The following is an 18,695-nucleotide window of genomic DNA, read 5'->3' on the forward strand; positions in this document are numbered from 1 at the left end:
TACCTACTGGAGTGAAGTTACCTCTGACTGAAGTTTGAAGAAGAGCTGTATGAACTTTTTCCATGCCCGTACTGCCTACAGGTACTTCACCGCCTCACCGGTGCCGCTCCCACCCTGAGCCGAGCCTCCACGCCGACCCAGTCCCACAGCCCCTGTGGATTTTCACTAATTGTGAAAATCGGGTTATTGCTCCTTCTCGAGCTTCCTCAGCGCGGGGTCGGCGGGAGGCGGCCCGGGGAAGGCCCCCCACCCCGGCCGCGGGGCTCCCGCAGCGCCGGGGCCGCCATTTCCTTTCGCTTTCTCCGCCGGGCGGGGCCCCCCGAGCCCTCCCGCTCCTCCCCGCGAAGGGAGGCGGCCGCCCGTCGCCCCGGACGCCGGTGGAAGCCTCACCTCAGCGGAGCGGCGGCCATGGCAAGTGCCGGCGGCGGGCGGGCAGGCGGGCAGAGCCGTGAGGGGAGCGGCGGGGCCGTGAGGGGAGCGCCGCGGCAGCGGGAGGCGGCGGCGGCCGTCAGAGGGGACGGGCCGGTTCCCGCCGGGAGGTTTCGGGGGTGCTGAGGGCGGGGGAGAGCCCAGGGCTTCCTGCCGGCCCTCTCGGCCCTCCGGAGCCCCCTCACAGCGGGGTGGAAGGAGGGGCCGTCTCCTGCACCGCTGGTGAAAACCCTCGGGGGGTTAAAAGTAACGGCGCCATGAGGGAAAGCAGCGAGTCGCGTCCGCCCCTCGCTCGGTTCCCGCACTGAAGAAACACTGCGTTCCCAGGCAGCCGCGGCCTGCTGTCCTGGCCCTCCTGTGGGGGTAGCAGCGGCTCTGATTTCCCTCTCACTAACATTAATACTTCAGTTTTTTAATAATAGTGATAACCGATGAGGCCTATGGGTAAGTCTTCACATCCGATCACTTGCCAGCCTTGACCCGTGTAGCAGACTTGCCAGGAAAGGGCAAATAGTCGCCAGGGCCCGGCATTGCAGTGCTCCTCTCCCCTCTGCCTGCCTGTGTCCGCATGGCACCTCTGCCCCGTCTGGCGACTAACACAGACGTGTCTCAGAAGTGATTCAGCACAAACAAACTGTGTCTTTTTGGGGTTTTTTTGTTGGTTTTTTGTTGTTTTTTTTTCTAACCCCAATAGTAGGCATGAGTGTTCTTCCAAAATACCAGCTGGCAAGGTGCGAGATGCTGTCTGGCAGCAGAGTGCTCCCACTCATGCAGGGGCTGCATCGGCTGCGCGAAGCCTGAGAAAATCCTGCATAAAGCTCCGGCAATCTCGGGAGCACCCTGTTTATATTCTCTTCATGTTGTCTCATTAGTGCAGAAGCTTGCTTTCGCACAAGCGTCACCACCAACATAATTGCCTAATACAGTTAAACCTCCTGGCTTTTTAAATTTGATGGGTGATGAATGCTTTTATGAATTAAAAGCTTGCATGGTGGCACAGTTGAATTGAACGTCCCCTCGGTCCCTTCAGAAACACTGCGGTGGTGGTCTATAAGGCTTTGGCGGCAGGTTGATGAAGCATTTGCCCCTGGCGGCACGTTCTGCAGGCTTTATAACTGCTCTGCTGGCCCTAACGTTTTATGCAGCCCAGGTCCAGAAGAAACTTTGTAAGAGAAGTCTAAAGAAAGTAGATGGAATGACTGGCCTTGAGTACAGTCGCTGTGAAGTTACTGATAGTTCGTTCCCGTGAACGCTGCCAGGCAGACAGACCAAATTATTTTTTTCTTCCAAAAAGTCAATGAACTGTTACAAAATGTACTCAGTGTTCCACCATTTACAGTAATTTTGCTGTGATAGTCCCAGTGAAATGTTACTGTTTATGTCTGTGTAATAAGAATGGAGAGAAAATATGCTTTTCTTAACAAGACATGGATGCAAAGCCTATTTAGGATGGATTTCATGTTTGCAGCATTGGGAGGTTTGTCTCTGATGAGAATCATGTGTGTAGTTAGTTGTTATACGCACTGCGAGTCTCAAATGACTGGGATTATGTTCTTCCAATTTAACAAGGTTATCCATTCAGTAAGTGGAGAGAGATGAGTCAGAGCACAACCCCAGATCCCAGCTCTCATCAATTTAACAAGTAAGGACAGTCTGAATCTGACCCTTCTATTCTGAACAGACAATCCTTACTGAACAGTATATGCAATTACAATTTTTCATTCTCTTCAAATTTTGGATATTAGAATCAGAGAAAACAACCTTATCAGTGTGACACTGGACCTTTCATTTGAGAAGCTGTTAAATTTAGTTGTAATTTTTACTGCGTTAAGAAGATACTGAGAGGGTGTAAATTACACCTAAGAGCCAGGCCATTTTTTACTGCAGCCTAATGGAAAGGTGCCTGAGGGAGCCTGGCATTCGCTGACATCTGATTCAGCAGTCTTCTTCATTACCTACTAAATGTGCGCGTTCACTGTGCAAAGGGAAGAGGAGTCACTTCAGCGATCTGGGTGAATCAGGGTAACCTCTACGGGAGCTCACCGGTACTCCCCGCGTTTACATTGTGCCATGTCTCTGTGCGCAGGCAACAGGACAAGCTGCTAAATCAGCAAGGACAGTTGTCATCACTGGTGTTCCAGATGGCCTTCTGCACGATGATGTCATGACTGACATACTGGTGATTCACTTCCAAATGTCCAAGAATAACGGGGGAGATGTGGAAGAAGTACTGTATCCAACAATGGAAAAAGGAGTTGCATATGTAACTTTTGAAGATCAAGAAGGTATTTAGATTAATACATGAAATGTAGCCGTCTCCCAAAGAATTAGCCCTAGATTGTTAGCTCTAAACCAAATAATTTCAAATAGTTTACTGGTACTAGGATTTTATAGAACCAGGAGACTAATACCTTTCTTTTAGTCAGTCAAAGCTTTAGGTTATTTCTGTTCAGTGAAGACATGACTCTGAACAGGTTTTGTGCAAAGCGTTTGTTATGTTTGTTTTTAGGGATAAGTTTATATCATGCATAATAGATATGATTTTTGTAGTCAGGGCTTTGAGAATAAATCTCTGCCAATTAGTGTTCTAAGAAGACAGGCTTCTGTCTCTCTCTCCACAATTTTGACTAATACATAAAATATTAGGCAAGAATATTGAATTGCCTGCGTGCATGTATGGAAATTGTTAGGGAAAACATCAAGAGAAAACCACCTGTGCAGTGTTCTGCCATCAGACTAGCAATGGCACATTGTCTTACTGTGCAACAAGTGAATCTGGCTTTCTCTTTAGTTGTAGAGAGTGTTCTAAAGAAGGATGACCATCGACTAGAAGACAAGAGGTTGTCCAGATACTATCCGCTGAAAGTAACCCGTTACTGTGAACACGTAAGCGCATTCAGAATTTACCTAGTTGTACTTCCATTGCTATGTTAACCATTATGTAACTTCTGCAATTCAAAATTCTAGGTCTTCAGCTCTGTCACGTCTATCCTCAATATGTCTATTTTCAAAGATCAATTTGTTTTAGAAGATCTGATACAAGAACTTAAAAAGAAGAGCACAGCTTTGAGCTTTGGTCCTTTGCAATCCAATGGGCATATTTCTGTTCAAGGGCCATTTCCAGCAATCAAATTGCTAAGAGACTCTCTCTTACTAAAAGCAAAATCCCTTTCAGAGAAGGACAAAGGAGGAGAAAGTAAGCCCCATCAGAGACCAAGGAGGAGGCTACAGCAACACAGACTTACCACAGAGACAAGTAATTTCATTTATGATGCGGATTGGGAAAAACAAGTGGTTGTCCTTGACACAGATACATATCACTACATGAAGTACTTTTATCCCAGGACATTCCTAGTAAATGATGATGTTGTAATTTCGAACATTACTGATGGTGATATAACTACAGTGTATATTGAGAAAGCTGGAAGTAGGTCTGATGCTGAACAGGTACTAAGAGTCAAAGAGAAAATTGAAAACCGGTCTCTCAAACTCCATAATGCTTTACGTAAAGAAAGGATTTACTTTGAGGAACAAACTGGAGAAGAAAAGCGGAGATATAAACAGGTGTGTGAAAGTCTAAAACCCCATTACCCTCATGTTTTGATCAGTCTTTACGATACTCACGTTGATGTTGTAGGTAATTCTTCTGAGATTTTTGAATTTATAAAGGAAGTGAGCAATAAGATTCAGAGCCTGCTTTAAACCAGGTAGGAAGTTAGTGTTCATGCTTTTTAACGTTGTGCTTCTCACACAGACCGTACTGGTGCAACCTGTGCACCTCTGTGTCCCTGCAGATCTGTCACATTCCTCCCACTCACGGGCTGGGAAGGGGAAGTCTGCATACGAGGGTGAACAAGCCCATTCCCCTGAAATTCCAAATTAACTTCAGAACAGGAAACAAATGATCTCTGTATCTCTCGTGAGCTTAGAGACTGAAGAAGTTAGGCCTCCTCTGTCCGGATATAGCCACCTTTTTCCTTTTGTTAGCTGCGTTCTGGGCACACACGCACTCATTTCATCTTGCTGTCAGCGAGCATATGATAAGAAAAGAGGATTTTTTTTTTAATAGTTCTCATTAGCATAAGAATTCAGACTGACAAAGCTGGGCGAGCCAATCTGATATGACATACTGCGTTGAAGTTGAGTTGTGTTTCTTTGTGCTGGGAGACAGGAATAGGAGCCTTTTTCTGTTGCCTTTAATCGGCAGAAGAAAGTTCTCGTCATTGGGATGCATGAAGAAGATAGAGCTTTGACACTTGAGGGGATGGAATGTTTTATTAAATTTACAGGCTTGTCATGTCCTGAGAAAGACCTTAGAAGATGGCATTGGAAGTTCTTGACAGTAGAAAATAAGTGAGTTTGTTTTCATAAGAGCCGTTATGGGGTTTTTTGCAGCTGTAACAGCATTTGCAGCATCCCTTGACAGCATGTTATTTAGACATGAAAGTATATCCAAAGTTTTGATGGGAAAATCTTGGGACATTTAGACTTTTGAATCAGATTCAGTTTATGCAAGTCTGTTTATATATCTATTACAAGGGTCTAAATTGCCATCCTAATTTAGGCTTTTTATAAAACTGATTTAGAAGATAACTTACTTTATGTGTTCAGGATACTTTGTCGAAACATTGAGAGCACCAGCTCTTTTGTCTTATGTGCAGGAAAAGTTTTATTTTTTTATGCCATTAAAGAAATTAGTTATACAAAATATTGTGTCCGTATTCTTTTGGTTAGAAGCCCAAACCTAAAGCCCAAGAAATGCTTTAGGCGTTTTCTTTTCAGGACTGATTATCCATTGCAATTATGCCAGTGAAAGATAAAATTGTTAAACTAGTGCCAGTGCTCTGTATTAAAATACACTGTCAAAATGGGAAGATGATGAGCTTAAGCACTTTGCTGAATTGGAAGTGAGGGGAGTAGTATTTAAAGAATTAATCTCTTCCAAGTTCCCCTGCAGCTCGTCGGTTCACTGAGGGTGTCGGAGATGGGGCTGCAGGTGGGTGCCCAGAGTCAGGCCCTGGAAGAGCCCCTCTTACGCTTCCCTCCAGCGCTGGGCTCTTTTGGGTGCTCCCCACAGAGCTTAAGCAAAGATGGGAAGTTTTTCAACCTTGTAAAAGAGAAAGTCCTCTACGAAGGATAATCCTTTAATGAAATTAGTGCTGTTCACTAGTGTCCGGATTGGTCTTCCCTTGTCTTTCCTGAAGAGCCCCATTTCTTTCCGATTCATAGCATTAGTATTTCCTGTTCATGGCAATAAATGTTTAGGGCTAGGCTGGTAAACCAGCGGCACTGGTGTCAGTTTGAATCCTGACTGGTTACTACTGGCTGAGTGTCACTTTTTGAGTCAGTTTTGACCGCAGAAGAGCTTGCAGCAGTGGTACAGGTGTCACTCAGGTCTCGTTGCCTGGCAAGCACGTGGTTTTCGCTGAATGCTTTTCAGTCAAAACCTGAAAATCTTGAAAACATCACAGTTGGATAAAATTTCGTTGTTGAATCCTGGTTCAGTTGCGGCAGCTCTTCTGATTCAGTTGCTGAACGCCCCTTTGCCACCACGTCCTTGGCAGCGCTCGGCTTCCGAGTGCTGGGGCTGTTTCTCGCCCCCAGCCAGTGTTGTTTCATTGTTTCCCGGTGCTCTCCCATCTGCTGTCTGTGGTCTCATACTAAGAATGTCATTTCTTTAGACAAAAAAGAGCGTTGCGTTGGTTGGTTTGTGTTTATGGAATGCCTACTAAATAGGGATCTGGATCCGGGCTAGATGAGCAAATAGTAGCTGTTGTTATGCTCCAGGCTTTATGGGCTGTTTTTTCACGTTGGATTTGCAGCAGCCTTGGCCAGGAACATGCCACCTTTGTCACCTCTGATGGTTCCTTGTGTCTGTACAAGGGCAGGGTCTTTCCTAGCGATAGTAGAGAGGCTGTGCCACTTATGGCCTCTGACTGATGGAGCTACTCTCAGATTTAACCCCAGCAGCAGCAAAAAAAAAAAGCTGCGGTCCACCAGGATAGACCAGCATTTGCTGTAAAACATAAACAGCGTTTCAGGAGAATAACATCATAAGCAAAACAGGCATTTGTTCCTTCCTTCATGATGCTGGTATCACAGAAAACAATAGATGCTTAGGAAAAAATGAAAAGTCCGATTTTGTCATTACCATGAATACTTAAACAAATACAACAAAACAAATTGGTCTTAGGTCCAGTAAGAGACTTGCCAGCTCTTATTCTCACAGTTATTTTTATGGCAAGCAAAGCACTGCTGTATCTATTAAACTCCACTTGACAAAGGCATTTAGTATTTGTGTATATTGGAAAATATCCGGGAGACAGTATTGGATGTTTTTCCTAGATCTAAACTAGTGGCGCTGACTCAGTATTCTCAGTGTTGGGTTTGCGCTTTTAATTTTGAATAGAGAACTTGCTCGTGGGACCTCAACAAAATATTTGTCCTTATTGCTGTGCCGACGCTTGCTGCCCTTCACCAGAAGGGAATACATAACAGTTCACGTTGTAAAAATACAAAGCCTAATTTTGACTTCAGGCGCAACTCCTACTGACAAAGCCTAAAAAATAAAAAAAAAAAATTTAAAAGTCAAAAATAGCAGCAGAACCTGAGCCCAGTTCCTGGTTGTCCCCCACGACGGCCAGTGGGGTAAGCACCATTCTCTGTCGCCTGACAGCCTGAGGATTCAAGAAACAATTTGACATCCCTTATCAGGAAAATATTGTATATTTTGGAGGCAAAAGCAACCTCCTTGTTGACCAGAGGGGATGGAGGAGGAAAGGCTTACTGAAGTCCTTTCGCCATCACTGGCACAAAGCGCTGCTCTGGTGAGGCAAAGGGGGGGACAAAACCTCCTGTACTCCCCATTGTACCTGTGCAACTATGAAATGTTAAAGGTTAGTTTGATTCCTGCAGGAAGGAGGTTGTTGCAGTACGAAGAAAAGCCCTTCCCATGGGTTTAATTGTCATCCAAACTGCTTCTGCCACCTTCGAGTTGCATTGAGACTCTCTCTGGGCATTTCTTAAAAAAAGCACATCCTACAAAAGACCTGGCAGGTCTCCTGAAAGACACCGATGCCAGAGCGACATTTTCTTGCTACTTTTGGAAGCCGTATCTTTTATTAAAACAAACAAACAAAAAAACAACAGAATGATGCGCAGGAAAAATAAACAGCATTATGAGCAAATGATTCATTCTTTAAGACAATTTTTACGCTTACATCTTCATCTGGCCACGCTGGAGACTCAGAACCATAAAACACAGATGAAAACAGCCATGAGCCGTCAGCCGAGGACGGAGGGCGAGCATGGGGTGGTGGGTGAGTCGGTACCTGCAGCCCGCGGGGGTGGGATGGGGCTGAGAGGAGATGAGTTCGGCCGTCTGTGTATCTGGAGGAACCGAGGGTCTTCGCTTGGCTCCGCTTCGGCTCTCGGGAGGCTTCCATAAACAAACACACACGGTCCTGTTTTGTCGCGCGTCTTGTGCAAGAGAAAAGCAGCTGTAGAGCAGGGCCAAGCTCACGCGGGGGAAATTCCTTCTCCATTGCACAGCATTTCTGCGGTGACTTCTTCCCTCGCATTGTGTGGCGTGTGGGTGTTTACAGGATACGTGGCTTCTGTCCAATTTAACTTAAAATAACTAATTTCTTGTCCTTTGGGCTTCTGCCTTTCAATCTGCTGCAGTTACTGATGAAAGGACCTTTTCCATCCCTCTCTTTTAAACTAAGAGCATAGTGAAATCACATGTAGGTGCTTTACCATTTTCACCTACCATTAGAGGATGGGAGTCTTCCCTGATTCCTGCAGCAGGCTGCTGAAGATAAACAGACGATTTGTCTAAGAGAAAAAGAATGATTCATAATTAATTTTAATTATCCCATACCCTAGAGGCAAGGGGGAAGGTCTGGAGAGAGGAAGATTTTCCCTTAGTTGAGGAGGACCGGGTCAGAGACCACTTGGCCAAGCTGGACATTCATAAATCCATGGGCCCTGACGGGATGCACCCGCGAGTGCTGAGAGAGCTGGCAGATGTTATCGCTAGACCACTCTCCATCGTCTTTGAAAAGTCATGGGGAACAGGAGAGGTGCCTGAGGACTGGAGGAAGGCCAATATCACTCCAATCTTCAAAAAAGGCAAGAAGGAGGACCCAGGGAACTACAGGCCGGTTAGTCTCACCTCTGTCCCTGGGAAGGTAATGGAGCGACTCATTCTGGATGTCGTCTCCAAACACATAGAGGAACAGGAAGTTATTGGAAGTGGTCAGCATGGATTTACCAAGGGCAAATCATGCCTGACCAATCTGATAGCTTTCTATGATGTTATAACGGGTTGGCTGGATGAGGGGAGAGCCGTAGATGTCATCTACCTTGACCTTAGCAAGGCTTTTGACACTGTCTCCCATAACATCCTCATTAGGAAGCTGAGGAAGTATGGGCTAGACGAGGTGACAGTGAGGTGGATCGAGAGCTGGCTGGGTGACAGAACCCAGAGGGTTGTGATCAGCGGCACAGAGTCCAGTTGGAGGCCTGTAACGAGTGGTGTCCCTCAGGGGTCAATACTTGGACCAATTTTGTTCAATATATTCATTAATGACCTAGATGAGGGGACAGAGTGTATCCTCAGCAAGTTTGCTGATGATACCAAGCTGGGAGGGGTGGCCGACACTCCGGAGGACCGTGCTGCCATCCAGCGTGACCTGGACAGGCTGGAGAGCTGGGCAGAGAAGAACCTAATGAGGTTCAACAAAAGCAAGTGTAGGGTCCTGCACCTGGGAAGGAAGAATGCCAAACACCAGTATATGTTAGGGGCGGACATGCTGGGAAGCAGCTCTGAGGAGAAGGACCTGGGGGTCCTGGTAGATAGCAAATTATCCATGAGCCAGCAGTGTGCCCTTGTCGCCAAGAAGGCCAGTGGCATCCTGGGCTGCATAGGGAAGACTGTGGCCAGTAGGTCGAGGGAGGTCATTCTCCCCCTCTACTCTGCACTGGTGAGGCCACAACTGGAGTACTGTGTCCAGTTTTGGGCTCCCCAGTTCAAGAGGGACAGGGAACTACTGGAGCGAGTCCAGCGTAGGGCAACCAAGATGATTATGGGACTGGAGCACCTCCCTTATGAGGAAAGGCTGAAAGAGCTGGGACTCTTTAGCCTGGAGAAGAGAAGGTTGAGGGGGGACCTGATTAATGTTTACAAGTATCTAAAGGGCGGGGTTAAGGAGGACGGAGCCAGGCTCTTTTCAATGGTTCCCAGCGACAGGACAAGGGGCAATGGGCACAAGCTAGAACATAGGAAGTTCCGTTCAAATACACGGAAAAACTTCTTTACAGTGAGGGTGACAGAGCCCTGGAACAGGCTGCCCAGGGAGGGTGTGGAGTCCCCTTCTCTGGAGATTTTCAGGACCCGCCTGGATGCAGCCCTGAGGGATGTGCTTTAGGCAATCCTGCTCTAGCAGGGGAGTTGGACTAGATGATCTCTAGAGGTCCCTTCCAACTCTGAAGATTCTGTGATTTAAAAAAAAAAACACAACAAAACAGAAAAAATGAGTCAAACTGCACAACAATTCGGAACTGACAGAACCTGGTCTGGTTGTACTTACTTTTTCCTTAGCTATAAAGTTGCAGAACATCTGCTGGAGAACAAGTCCCTTTTTCTCCTTCGCCTAACACAGCTTTCCTTTGTCTCCTGACACCCATTAATGGCCTTTAAAGAAACCTCCTAAAAGTAACTCCGTTAAGAAGAAATACTACCTCTAATGGCAGCGGCCACTGCTGCTGGAGCATTGCATTAAAGCCATTTTTCAGGTGGATTTCCCCACTTGTTACTGCTACCACATTTGTGGCAGGAGCAGTATGGATCAGGACCTGCTACACAGAGTACTTTACCCCGCCAAAAAAAGCTGTATAAAATACTGGAAAAAACAAAGTTCTGTTATCTTTGTACAGGTGAAATCGTTACATACTCCTTAGATCCCTGACACCAGGGAGGAGGGAACACATGGCATGCCGAGCGCGGTACGTACAGACGGCAGTGCTGTCACTGGGACCGAATCGCGCAGAAGAAGGGGGGATTTTCTCCAAGGTGGAAGCCATGGCTGACAGTCACAACTCATCCCCGATCAAGCTATAAGCAGCAGGCTGTGCATAGCGCATATGGAGCTGCACACCCTATTCCGTAGCTGTGCTCCAGGAACAGCTTGATATTTCCTGGCAAGCTCAAGGGTGCCAGAACACGGAGATGGTCCATATCAGGTCAGATCCTGACTAACAGCTGCTGATGTGATCTACTTCTTGGGCTGGACATGAGGACATGAGCAGGGGCCACCTTCCCTACAGGGTTCCACCAGCTGGACTTTGTCCGATCGACTTCTCCTGCCATAAACAACAGGGAGCACAAGAGGGAGCCAGATGCTTTGGAGCTGAAATCCCAAAGTCTCCGCTGGGGTCCTGCCCAACGGCAGCCGGGGAAGGAGGAGGTGCTAGAAGCAGGTCCTGCTCTGTCCTTTAGCTGGTGGAAGTGGAGCTCAGGTCACGTTTGCCTGGAGCAGATGTTGGGAGCAGTCTCTTCCAGTACTTCATCACTCAGGAGGTGCTCTTACATCTCCTTCTTTCAAGGTTATATAAAAATGGGTAAGGAAATGGGGCACTTCACTGGTTTCACACTGATATTACGGATGGATTCGATGACCAGAAGCCCTAGCGCTGCTGCAGTTAATCCCTTGTTAAACATCATTACTTCAGCCCGCAGAGCCCTGAACCAGGTGAGCACAACGTGACACCATGGAGGGCAGATCACCTCAGTGCTCACCTGTGGGGCGTGACCACCCCATTACCACTACTCTGAGACAAAGGGAGTGACCAGAAAGAAGAGCAGGTGAAAGCCAGCAGTTCTGCTCTCTGAGGGTGATGCTCCCTGCTGACCCCCATCCCCCGGAGGTGAGGACCTGCCGTGGAAAGCTGCGCTTGGATTCCAGCTTACCTGCACTGCTCTGGGGCTCCTGGTCTCCTCCAGATCCCACCAAGTACAAGGGCCTTGGAGGAGAAACACCAGCTCAAGGCCACCGCTGCACTCGGGAATTTAACCCTTCCTGCACACAAGAATCACCTGGCACTGAAGTCAGTGGGCAGTGGTGGTGCATATCCAGGGGTTTGACTTTCAGTCCAGACACACTTTAAAAAACAAAACAAAATAAAATTAAAAAAACCAAACAACAAAATCCATCCACTTTGGCATGGATTCTGGCAAGTCTTTCCTAGCATTGTAATAAAAGCAACATCTCGGTGTTGCAAATAGATGTGTCCTGCCTAGCCTGCACATGGGGCCTTAATTTGCAGAAACTCACCATTTTTACCATTGTCTGAGTGCTTCTGTTTATTAGCAGATACAGCCAGTTCTTAACAACTGGAAAACGTTACTGCACACAGTAAACACCATTGAGAGTGCTTTTCCCCCTCGAAGTTATCCGAACGCTTCCCCCGTGAGTTAAGGGATTTGGCATTTCTCTCAGGCATACTTTACATTTTCCAAACTTTCTGAATAACACATTGAGAGACTGAAGCATCTGCACTGCCAAACCAAATGAGAGAAGAAATGATTTTGCAGGCTCATTAATGCCTCGCACTGACAGGCCTGGAGGGGGCTGCGGTTTTATTTACATAGGGTAGAGACAGGCCTTCGGGGAAGTGCGGTGTCTTTTCCACGGAGGAGAGATGTTCCTTCAGGGGTGGGGTCTCATTTAGATGCAAAAGGGGCAGGAACTGGGAACGCAGTCTTACATAGGGAAGGTTTTACCTGTGCTTCCAAAAACACACTTAAAAACACAGTCGTAAATGCTGTTCTTGGTGGCAGCTGGAGGATTTTTCCCCACACGTGGAGCTGTTGGAGTTCAGCTACACCAGCTATCCCACTGCGAGCAGAGCCCCCGAGGGCAAATAAGGGTGAATTAGCTATGGAGGAAAGAAACAGAAGAGAACTTGAAGATGGAAAGACTAGGAAAATCCAGAAAATAACAGTGTTTATAAAACTACAGTTGTCAGTCCTCCCTCCCAAACTCTCCTGAAGTCAAACCCAAAATAACTGTATATATCTACTTGCTGGCTCAACGCTATTTGCAGAGCTGTCCCTCTGCCCCCCCATCGCTGCTCCCCAACACGCCCAACCAATGCACACCAAGGTCGTCCCCAACACACCACAGGCTGCCCACACCACCCACCTCCCCTTGGTGCCTCTCCACAGCCAATGAGGTCTGGTCTTCACCGCCCCAGAGTCATCCTCCCAGCCTCCAAGAGAGCTGATGATTAATTGAAGCCAGCTGCTTGGCTCCCTCGCCTTCTTCCCACACCACTTTGCATTCCTGTTAAAGCACATGAACCGCCCCAGAGCTCTGCTTGGCTTTCTGGAGCGTGCAGCAGTGATGGTGCAGAAACAAGGCCAGCTTTCACACCACCCCTCCTCTTTGCTGGCTGTAGATGTTTAGGTACCAGACACTCACAGTGGTGAACTCAGTGTGCAATGTCATCAGCCTCAGAAGGTATTTAAAGTCTTGCTGATTTGGGGCCTGTGTTACATTTTTAGCTGTTTTTGTTCTGTTCTCAGTTTTTTAATGTGGGTAACCCTGAAGAGCCTCCAGACTTGCAGTACTGCCATAGCGATCACATATGAATATCTAATCAAATAAGAGTTCCTCAAGAATCATAGAATGGTTTGGGTTGGAAGGGACCTTCAAGATCATCTCCTTCCACCCCCCTGCCCTGGGCAGGGACACCTCCCACCAGCCCAGGTTGCTCCAAGCCCCGTCCAACCTGGCCTTGAACCCCTCCAGGGATGGGGCAGCCACAGCTTCTCTGGGCAACCTGGGCCAGGGGCTCACCGCCCTCACAGCCAACAATTTCTGCCTCACATCTCATCTCAATCTCCCCTCTGTCAGTGTAAAACCCTTCCCCCTCGTCCCATGGCTCCCCTCCCTGCTCCAGAGTCCCTCCCCAGCTTTCCTGGAGCCCCTTGAGGGCCTGGAAGGGGCTGGAAGGTCTCCCCGGAGCCTTCTCTTCTCCAGGCTGAACCCCCCCAGCTCTCTCAGCCTGTCCTCCCAGCAGAGGGGCTCCAGCCCTCCCAGCATCTCCGGGGCCTCCTCTGGCCCCGCTCCAACAGCTCCGTGTCCTTGTGCTGTTGGTGCCCCAGAGCTGGAGGCAGCGCTGCAGGGGGGTCTCCCCAGAGTGGGGCAGAGCAACTGCCGTGGTATCTGATAGAGACCTTCCCAATCAGGTGTTCATGCTGCTGACCCGTTTTGCTTAGTGACAAATACTGCACACTGAGAGTGCCACCAAGCCAAAGTGTTAAAAATGAGCACGCCAGAGGCCTTGCAAGTCAGCGGTGCTCAGTTTGCTCAGCACCTCAGCCTGAGCCCATCAGCTCTTGAGCTCTTATCTTCATGTCAACTGACATTTCTGCAGCTTCTGTGTCAGCCAGTCCCAAGGCATATCCATCACCACTCCCAGGCTTTGTGCAAACACAAACAGAAGTAAATAAATACCTGGGTCACAGCACTAAAGAGTTAAGAAAGCTCTGTGTTCTTCCCCAGGGGAGAGCCTATTGCAACTTGTAAACACTTGCTGTCTGTTTCCAGGTGGTAATTAAAACAGCTTCCCCCCACCAAGGCGGTATTACATCAAGAGGCTGACAATTTCCTGGAGAAAACAGCTGTGTTTCCACTAATGAGCCTCAAGATCAGCAAAACGTGATGCCTGTGCGCAGTTGTAGCTGCGGCTCTGGCACGTGAGACCCTAAGACCCTTTGATAATTCTTACTGGTATTTCTTAGAGGGTTTTGTTTCTCCTACTGTTATTGTCCCGGCTTGCAAAAGTCTGCTCATCACACTGTGGAGTTTTTCCTTTTAAATATTTACTGTGGATTGTTGGTAATTCAATCAGGTAACGGTGACACGTGGAATGGGCTCTGCCAGGAGAAGGCAAATTGGGGCAAAATAACCACATCAGGGAAGGAAAAAGCAGAGAGAAGCATGTTTCTGAGTTTCTGGAAGAAACACATTTTTATATCATGCAGATCAATGAGACTTTTTTTTTTTTCCACAAGATGAATTAATTTTTGCAGGTCTGGAGAGGGCATGGGAGTTTGAGAAATAGTTTCATTCCCTTCAGGTGGCATATTCACATTTTCCCAAATTACTTTGCAAATAACTGACGCTCTTTAATAGGGAAGCTGGGCAAAATAAAGCAGGGCTGTCAAATATTGCTGCTAAGTTGCAGATTCTTCACAACCGTACTGGGCTGGCAACGGCTAAAAGGGAACAGATAAAACTGTGATGGTCGTTCATCTTAATGGTTGTGTCAGCGAGTAGATATTAGTAGTCCTGCTATTGTGAACCTGGTTTGCACGCCCATGTGTAATGCTGCAAACAGCTAGGGGATGAATGGTGTTCTGCGCTGAATTTATACTTGAATTTGTGCTGTTGTATGAATAGGCGATAAATACAAGCGTGGCTGGAGCATGGGAACAGCAGCAGATCTGGAGCAGAAGTCCCTGCTGCTGGGGTCAGTCTGTTTCCCGTCACCTCGAAAGGAGCTGGGACTTCATCCTGTGTCCTGGGATGCAGGGGTTTTGGTGGGCACCAACGCAGGTCTGTATCAAACACAGGGAAAACTGGTATCACAGAATCTTCATGGTTGGAAAGGACCCTTAAGATCATCGAGTCCAACCAAACAACCTACAATCTCTGCCACTAGAGCATGCCCTGAAGTGCCACATCTAGATGTTTCTTAAACACCTCTAGGGATGGTGACTCAACCCCCTCCCTGGGCGGCTGTTCCAGTGCCTGACCACTCTTCCAGTAAAGTAATTCTTCCTGATATCTAACCTAAACCTCCCCTGGCGCAGCTTCAGACCATTTCCTCTGGTCCTGTCATTATTCACCTGGGAGAAGAGGCCACCACCCACCTCTCTGCACCCTCCTTTCAGGGAGTTGTAGAGGGCAATGAGGTCTCCCCTCAGCCTCCTCTTCTCCAAGCTAAACATGCCCAGCTCCCTCGGCCTCTCTTCATATGACCTGGAGAGGATTTGATCATATGACCTGGTAGAGCGGTTTGATAAAGGTCTGCCCTTCAGCAGCTTGTGCCAGTCCAGGCTGTGTGATGACGGGCTGCGGGCATCTCTCAGGAGGATGCAGATCGCCAGGGATGCAGCTCCCTTCCCAAAAGCAAGGTCTTACGTGAATCCTCAGGGCTCGGTCATGTTTGGCCAAGCAGGAAGGCTCTCATGCTCTCATTCTCCTCTGGTGTGGATTGACTCGGCACCTCCACCAGTACCTCCCTCACTCCCCGTGGAGACCTCGCTCAAGGTCATCTCCATCACCTCTGTTTCTGGGTCCATTTATCAGTAGTTTCCCGCTGCTCTGCTTTCCCGCTGGAGCAGCCGAACCCATCTCGGCTCAAGCAAATCTGGGAGGACTCTCTTCTTCTGGGCAAGGTTCAACCACAGCTGAACAGATCAGTCCCGCTTTTGGCCCCTTTGGGAAAGTGTGGCAGGGAAAGCTTGTGCTCGTTACATTAAAAATGAGTATTTTCACTATCTAGACAGAAGCCTTCAATCTCCAGGGCCATCAGTCTGTACCCCTGACAAAGACAGAATGAAAGGCAAAACATAATTACTTACATATTACTCCATCTGACATCTTAAATATTAAGACATCTATCTAGTCTAAAATCATTCATATAAATGTGTTTGTGGCACCTTAGGCTTAGGAAATTTTGAATAGCTGAAGCGATAATGTTCTTCGGTTCGGTCGGGCTCCTGGTATAATGTGATTTGGTTTTCCTCAGGAGCAGGGGGTTGGCTACAGCCTCACGCCGCGAAGTTGTGGTCCCACCTGCCAGGAACTTTATACTATTTCTCTGTGCCTCTGGAGATATGTTTCCGTGATAGTCCACTGCCTTAACGGGAAATTTGAGGCGATGCATCCGTTTTTTGAAAAGTAAGCATTGTGTAAAATGAGCATAAATGTCATGTGTTTTCATAACTGTCAAACTATTGTAATTTCTCTGTTATTTTATAGATTGAAAAATTGAGGCAAAGAGGGCAAATGCTTGCCTGAGGCTACGTATTCAATAGCAGAATAAAAATTGACGATAACGCACTAAGGTCAGGCCAAAGAAATATTAACGCTTTGTCAGCCTCCAGCATTCAGGAAGCATGGGACGAGAGGCCCCACACCATGTTTTTATTCCTAAACCCCTCCATGTCGAGCTCTCTGCCTTTTGCAGGTGCATATTTCCAGCCCTTTAACTGAAAAGCGGATTAAAAAGCCTGAAAATGAAAATAGTTGGAAATAATGAAAATAACGACTGCAGAGAACCTCGTGTATTTGCAGGATTTGAAGTCGGTGCCTTAAGAAAAAGAGCAGAGGATTATTGTGGCTCACGACAGTGTTGTGAGAGCCAGAAAACCGTGTTACGCCGGTGCTGAAGGCGGCTGAGGGCGAGCAGGGGACGCCTGGGGACAAATTCACCAGGTGCTGCGGGGTTTTCAGATTCACCTGCAGACTTTTTCTGCCACCCGGAGTCAGCTCTCTGCTTTTGCAGCTTGTGCTTTGGGCAGTTCACGGCGCTGGAAAATACTTTGTGAAAATTGTCTAAATTGAAAAGAAATGACGAATTTTGAAACCTTCTGCCTAGCCAAAGAAGCAAAACTGACTTAGCAAACACGACTTCTTTTTGTTTAGGGAAAGGAACTGCTGTGTCTGAGGCGGTCCCTTGTGAAAACGTGTTTTTATGCAGCGTGCTGTACGTGCCATTCCCAAAACCTGCACATTTTGTAGCCAAATGGCAGAGCATGTCAGTTTACGTGGTGTAACAAGCCGTGCTTCTGCTCTTCTTTGCCTGAAAAAAGAATTAACTCCAAAAAAGAAAACAGGGGAATTGAGTATAAAAAAAAAACGGAGGTGCGAAAACTTAGGGACGTGGGAATAATTAGAAGTATTTTACTACCCACTGGTACTTAAATGTGAACTGCACTTCAAACGTACACCGTTTAAATTACCTCTGCAACCATCGGCAGCTTCGCGGAGCCTCGCACGCAGAGCTCGTTATGCCGCCCTCTCCTGCCACGGGATCCGGGGGATTTGTTTGGCTTCCAGAGAGCGCGGAAAAGGGCTAATGAGACCCCCTGGCATTTCGGGGTGAGCGGCGTGGAGCCCCGGGGTCCCTGAGCATCACTGCTCTGCTTTTTTAAGTCTGGATTTCAGCCGTTGCTCACCTTGGGAATGGGGACAAGGAGGCTGTGAGGTTATGAAGGGGACTTGCAAGGGTGCGGAGGGCTGTACATCTATCCGGACTTTTCTGGTTGAACTGCATAGTAGGGTCTGTAGCGATTGGGGAAATCAGGGATGGCCCATCTCAGCTCTATAATGTCATTTTTGTAACTGTTATTTTGATTAATTGGATGGCAGCTCATGATGTAACCAACAGGCTCTCCCTCTTGGCCCCTTTCCCGCTGGGGATGGTGGTGCTGCAGGACCTCCGCCAGTACCTGTGCTACAGGACTTTGCGGGTGGGAGGCAGGAGGATGGATGGATGGATACGCCTGGGACACCACGTCCTCTGGGTACCCTTCCCGACATGGTATCCCAGGGCTTTGGGACCCCCTGCTTTACAGAGCCTGCAGATAGTGAGCTTGTGTATAAAGCCAAAAAACACAGCTTTTTTTTCCATCAAGAAGAAAACAACATTAATGGCACTTCCCAGGTTTGTTAGCTGCCGCGCTCCTTTCTTTCATCTTTATCACTAAGCAGCTCATTAAACAAATCAAAGCGGGTTTTATGAGCCTGCCTCCTCCCAGATGTGCCCGGCATCTCCCCGCCAGGGCGCTGCGGGCGCCCAGCAGACGGCAGGGCTGGCGCAGGGCACGGGGACGCAGCCTTTGTGCCCGTCAACGTGCACTTCAGCCCAATAACTTCAGGAGTGGGGTTTCCAGCAGGTCCCGCGGCTGTGCTCAGGTACAGCCGACTCGCCTGCTCTCCCTCTCTTGGTCAGGATGTGTCCGTTTTGATTGCCTGCGCTGTTAACGAGGGTGGTTGGTGGTTTGGAGCCCTCCTTACGGGGGCGAGAGCCACGTGAAATGCAGAAGGAGCCCATGGTAGCAGCAGTAAAGGAAACCACGTCTCGCTATTCCCCATCTCCGGTTACCGTTAGCCTGTACAGGAACCACTGGTCTGTGGGTGATCTTATAGCCCATCTGTTCTGCGGTCTGTGCTACAGCAGAGCGG

The 18,695-nt window shown here is 48.0% G+C and overlaps 1 protein-coding gene across 2 annotated transcripts; it reads left to right on the plus strand.

Moving 5' to 3' along the window:
• The first annotated feature begins 208 nt into the window (after nt 1-208).
• RBM43 (RNA binding motif protein 43) lies at nt 209-6,693 on the plus strand. 2 transcript variants are annotated; one of them, XM_054209149.1, is made up of 4 exons: nt 209-411; nt 2,516-2,714; nt 3,221-3,315; nt 3,397-6,693. In XM_054209149.1, the coding sequence occupies exons 1-4, from the start codon at nt 409-411 to the stop codon at nt 4,129-4,131; spliced, it is 1,032 nt and encodes a 343-aa protein (XP_054065124.1). In that variant the 5' UTR covers nt 209-408; the 3' UTR covers nt 4,132-6,693. The 2 variants fall into 2 exon arrangements, with proteins under 2 accessions (XP_054065124.1, XP_054065125.1); XM_054209150.1 differs by lacking the exon at nt 209-411 and adding an exon at nt 474-873.
• The last annotated feature ends 12,002 nt before the right edge of the window (nt 6,694-18,695 follow it).

Source organism: Rissa tridactyla, chromosome 7, assembly GCF_028500815.1.
Source record: "Rissa tridactyla isolate bRisTri1 chromosome 7, bRisTri1.patW.cur.20221130, whole genome shotgun sequence".
NCBI classification, from domain to species: domain Eukaryota; kingdom Metazoa; phylum Chordata; class Aves; order Charadriiformes; family Laridae; genus Rissa; species Rissa tridactyla.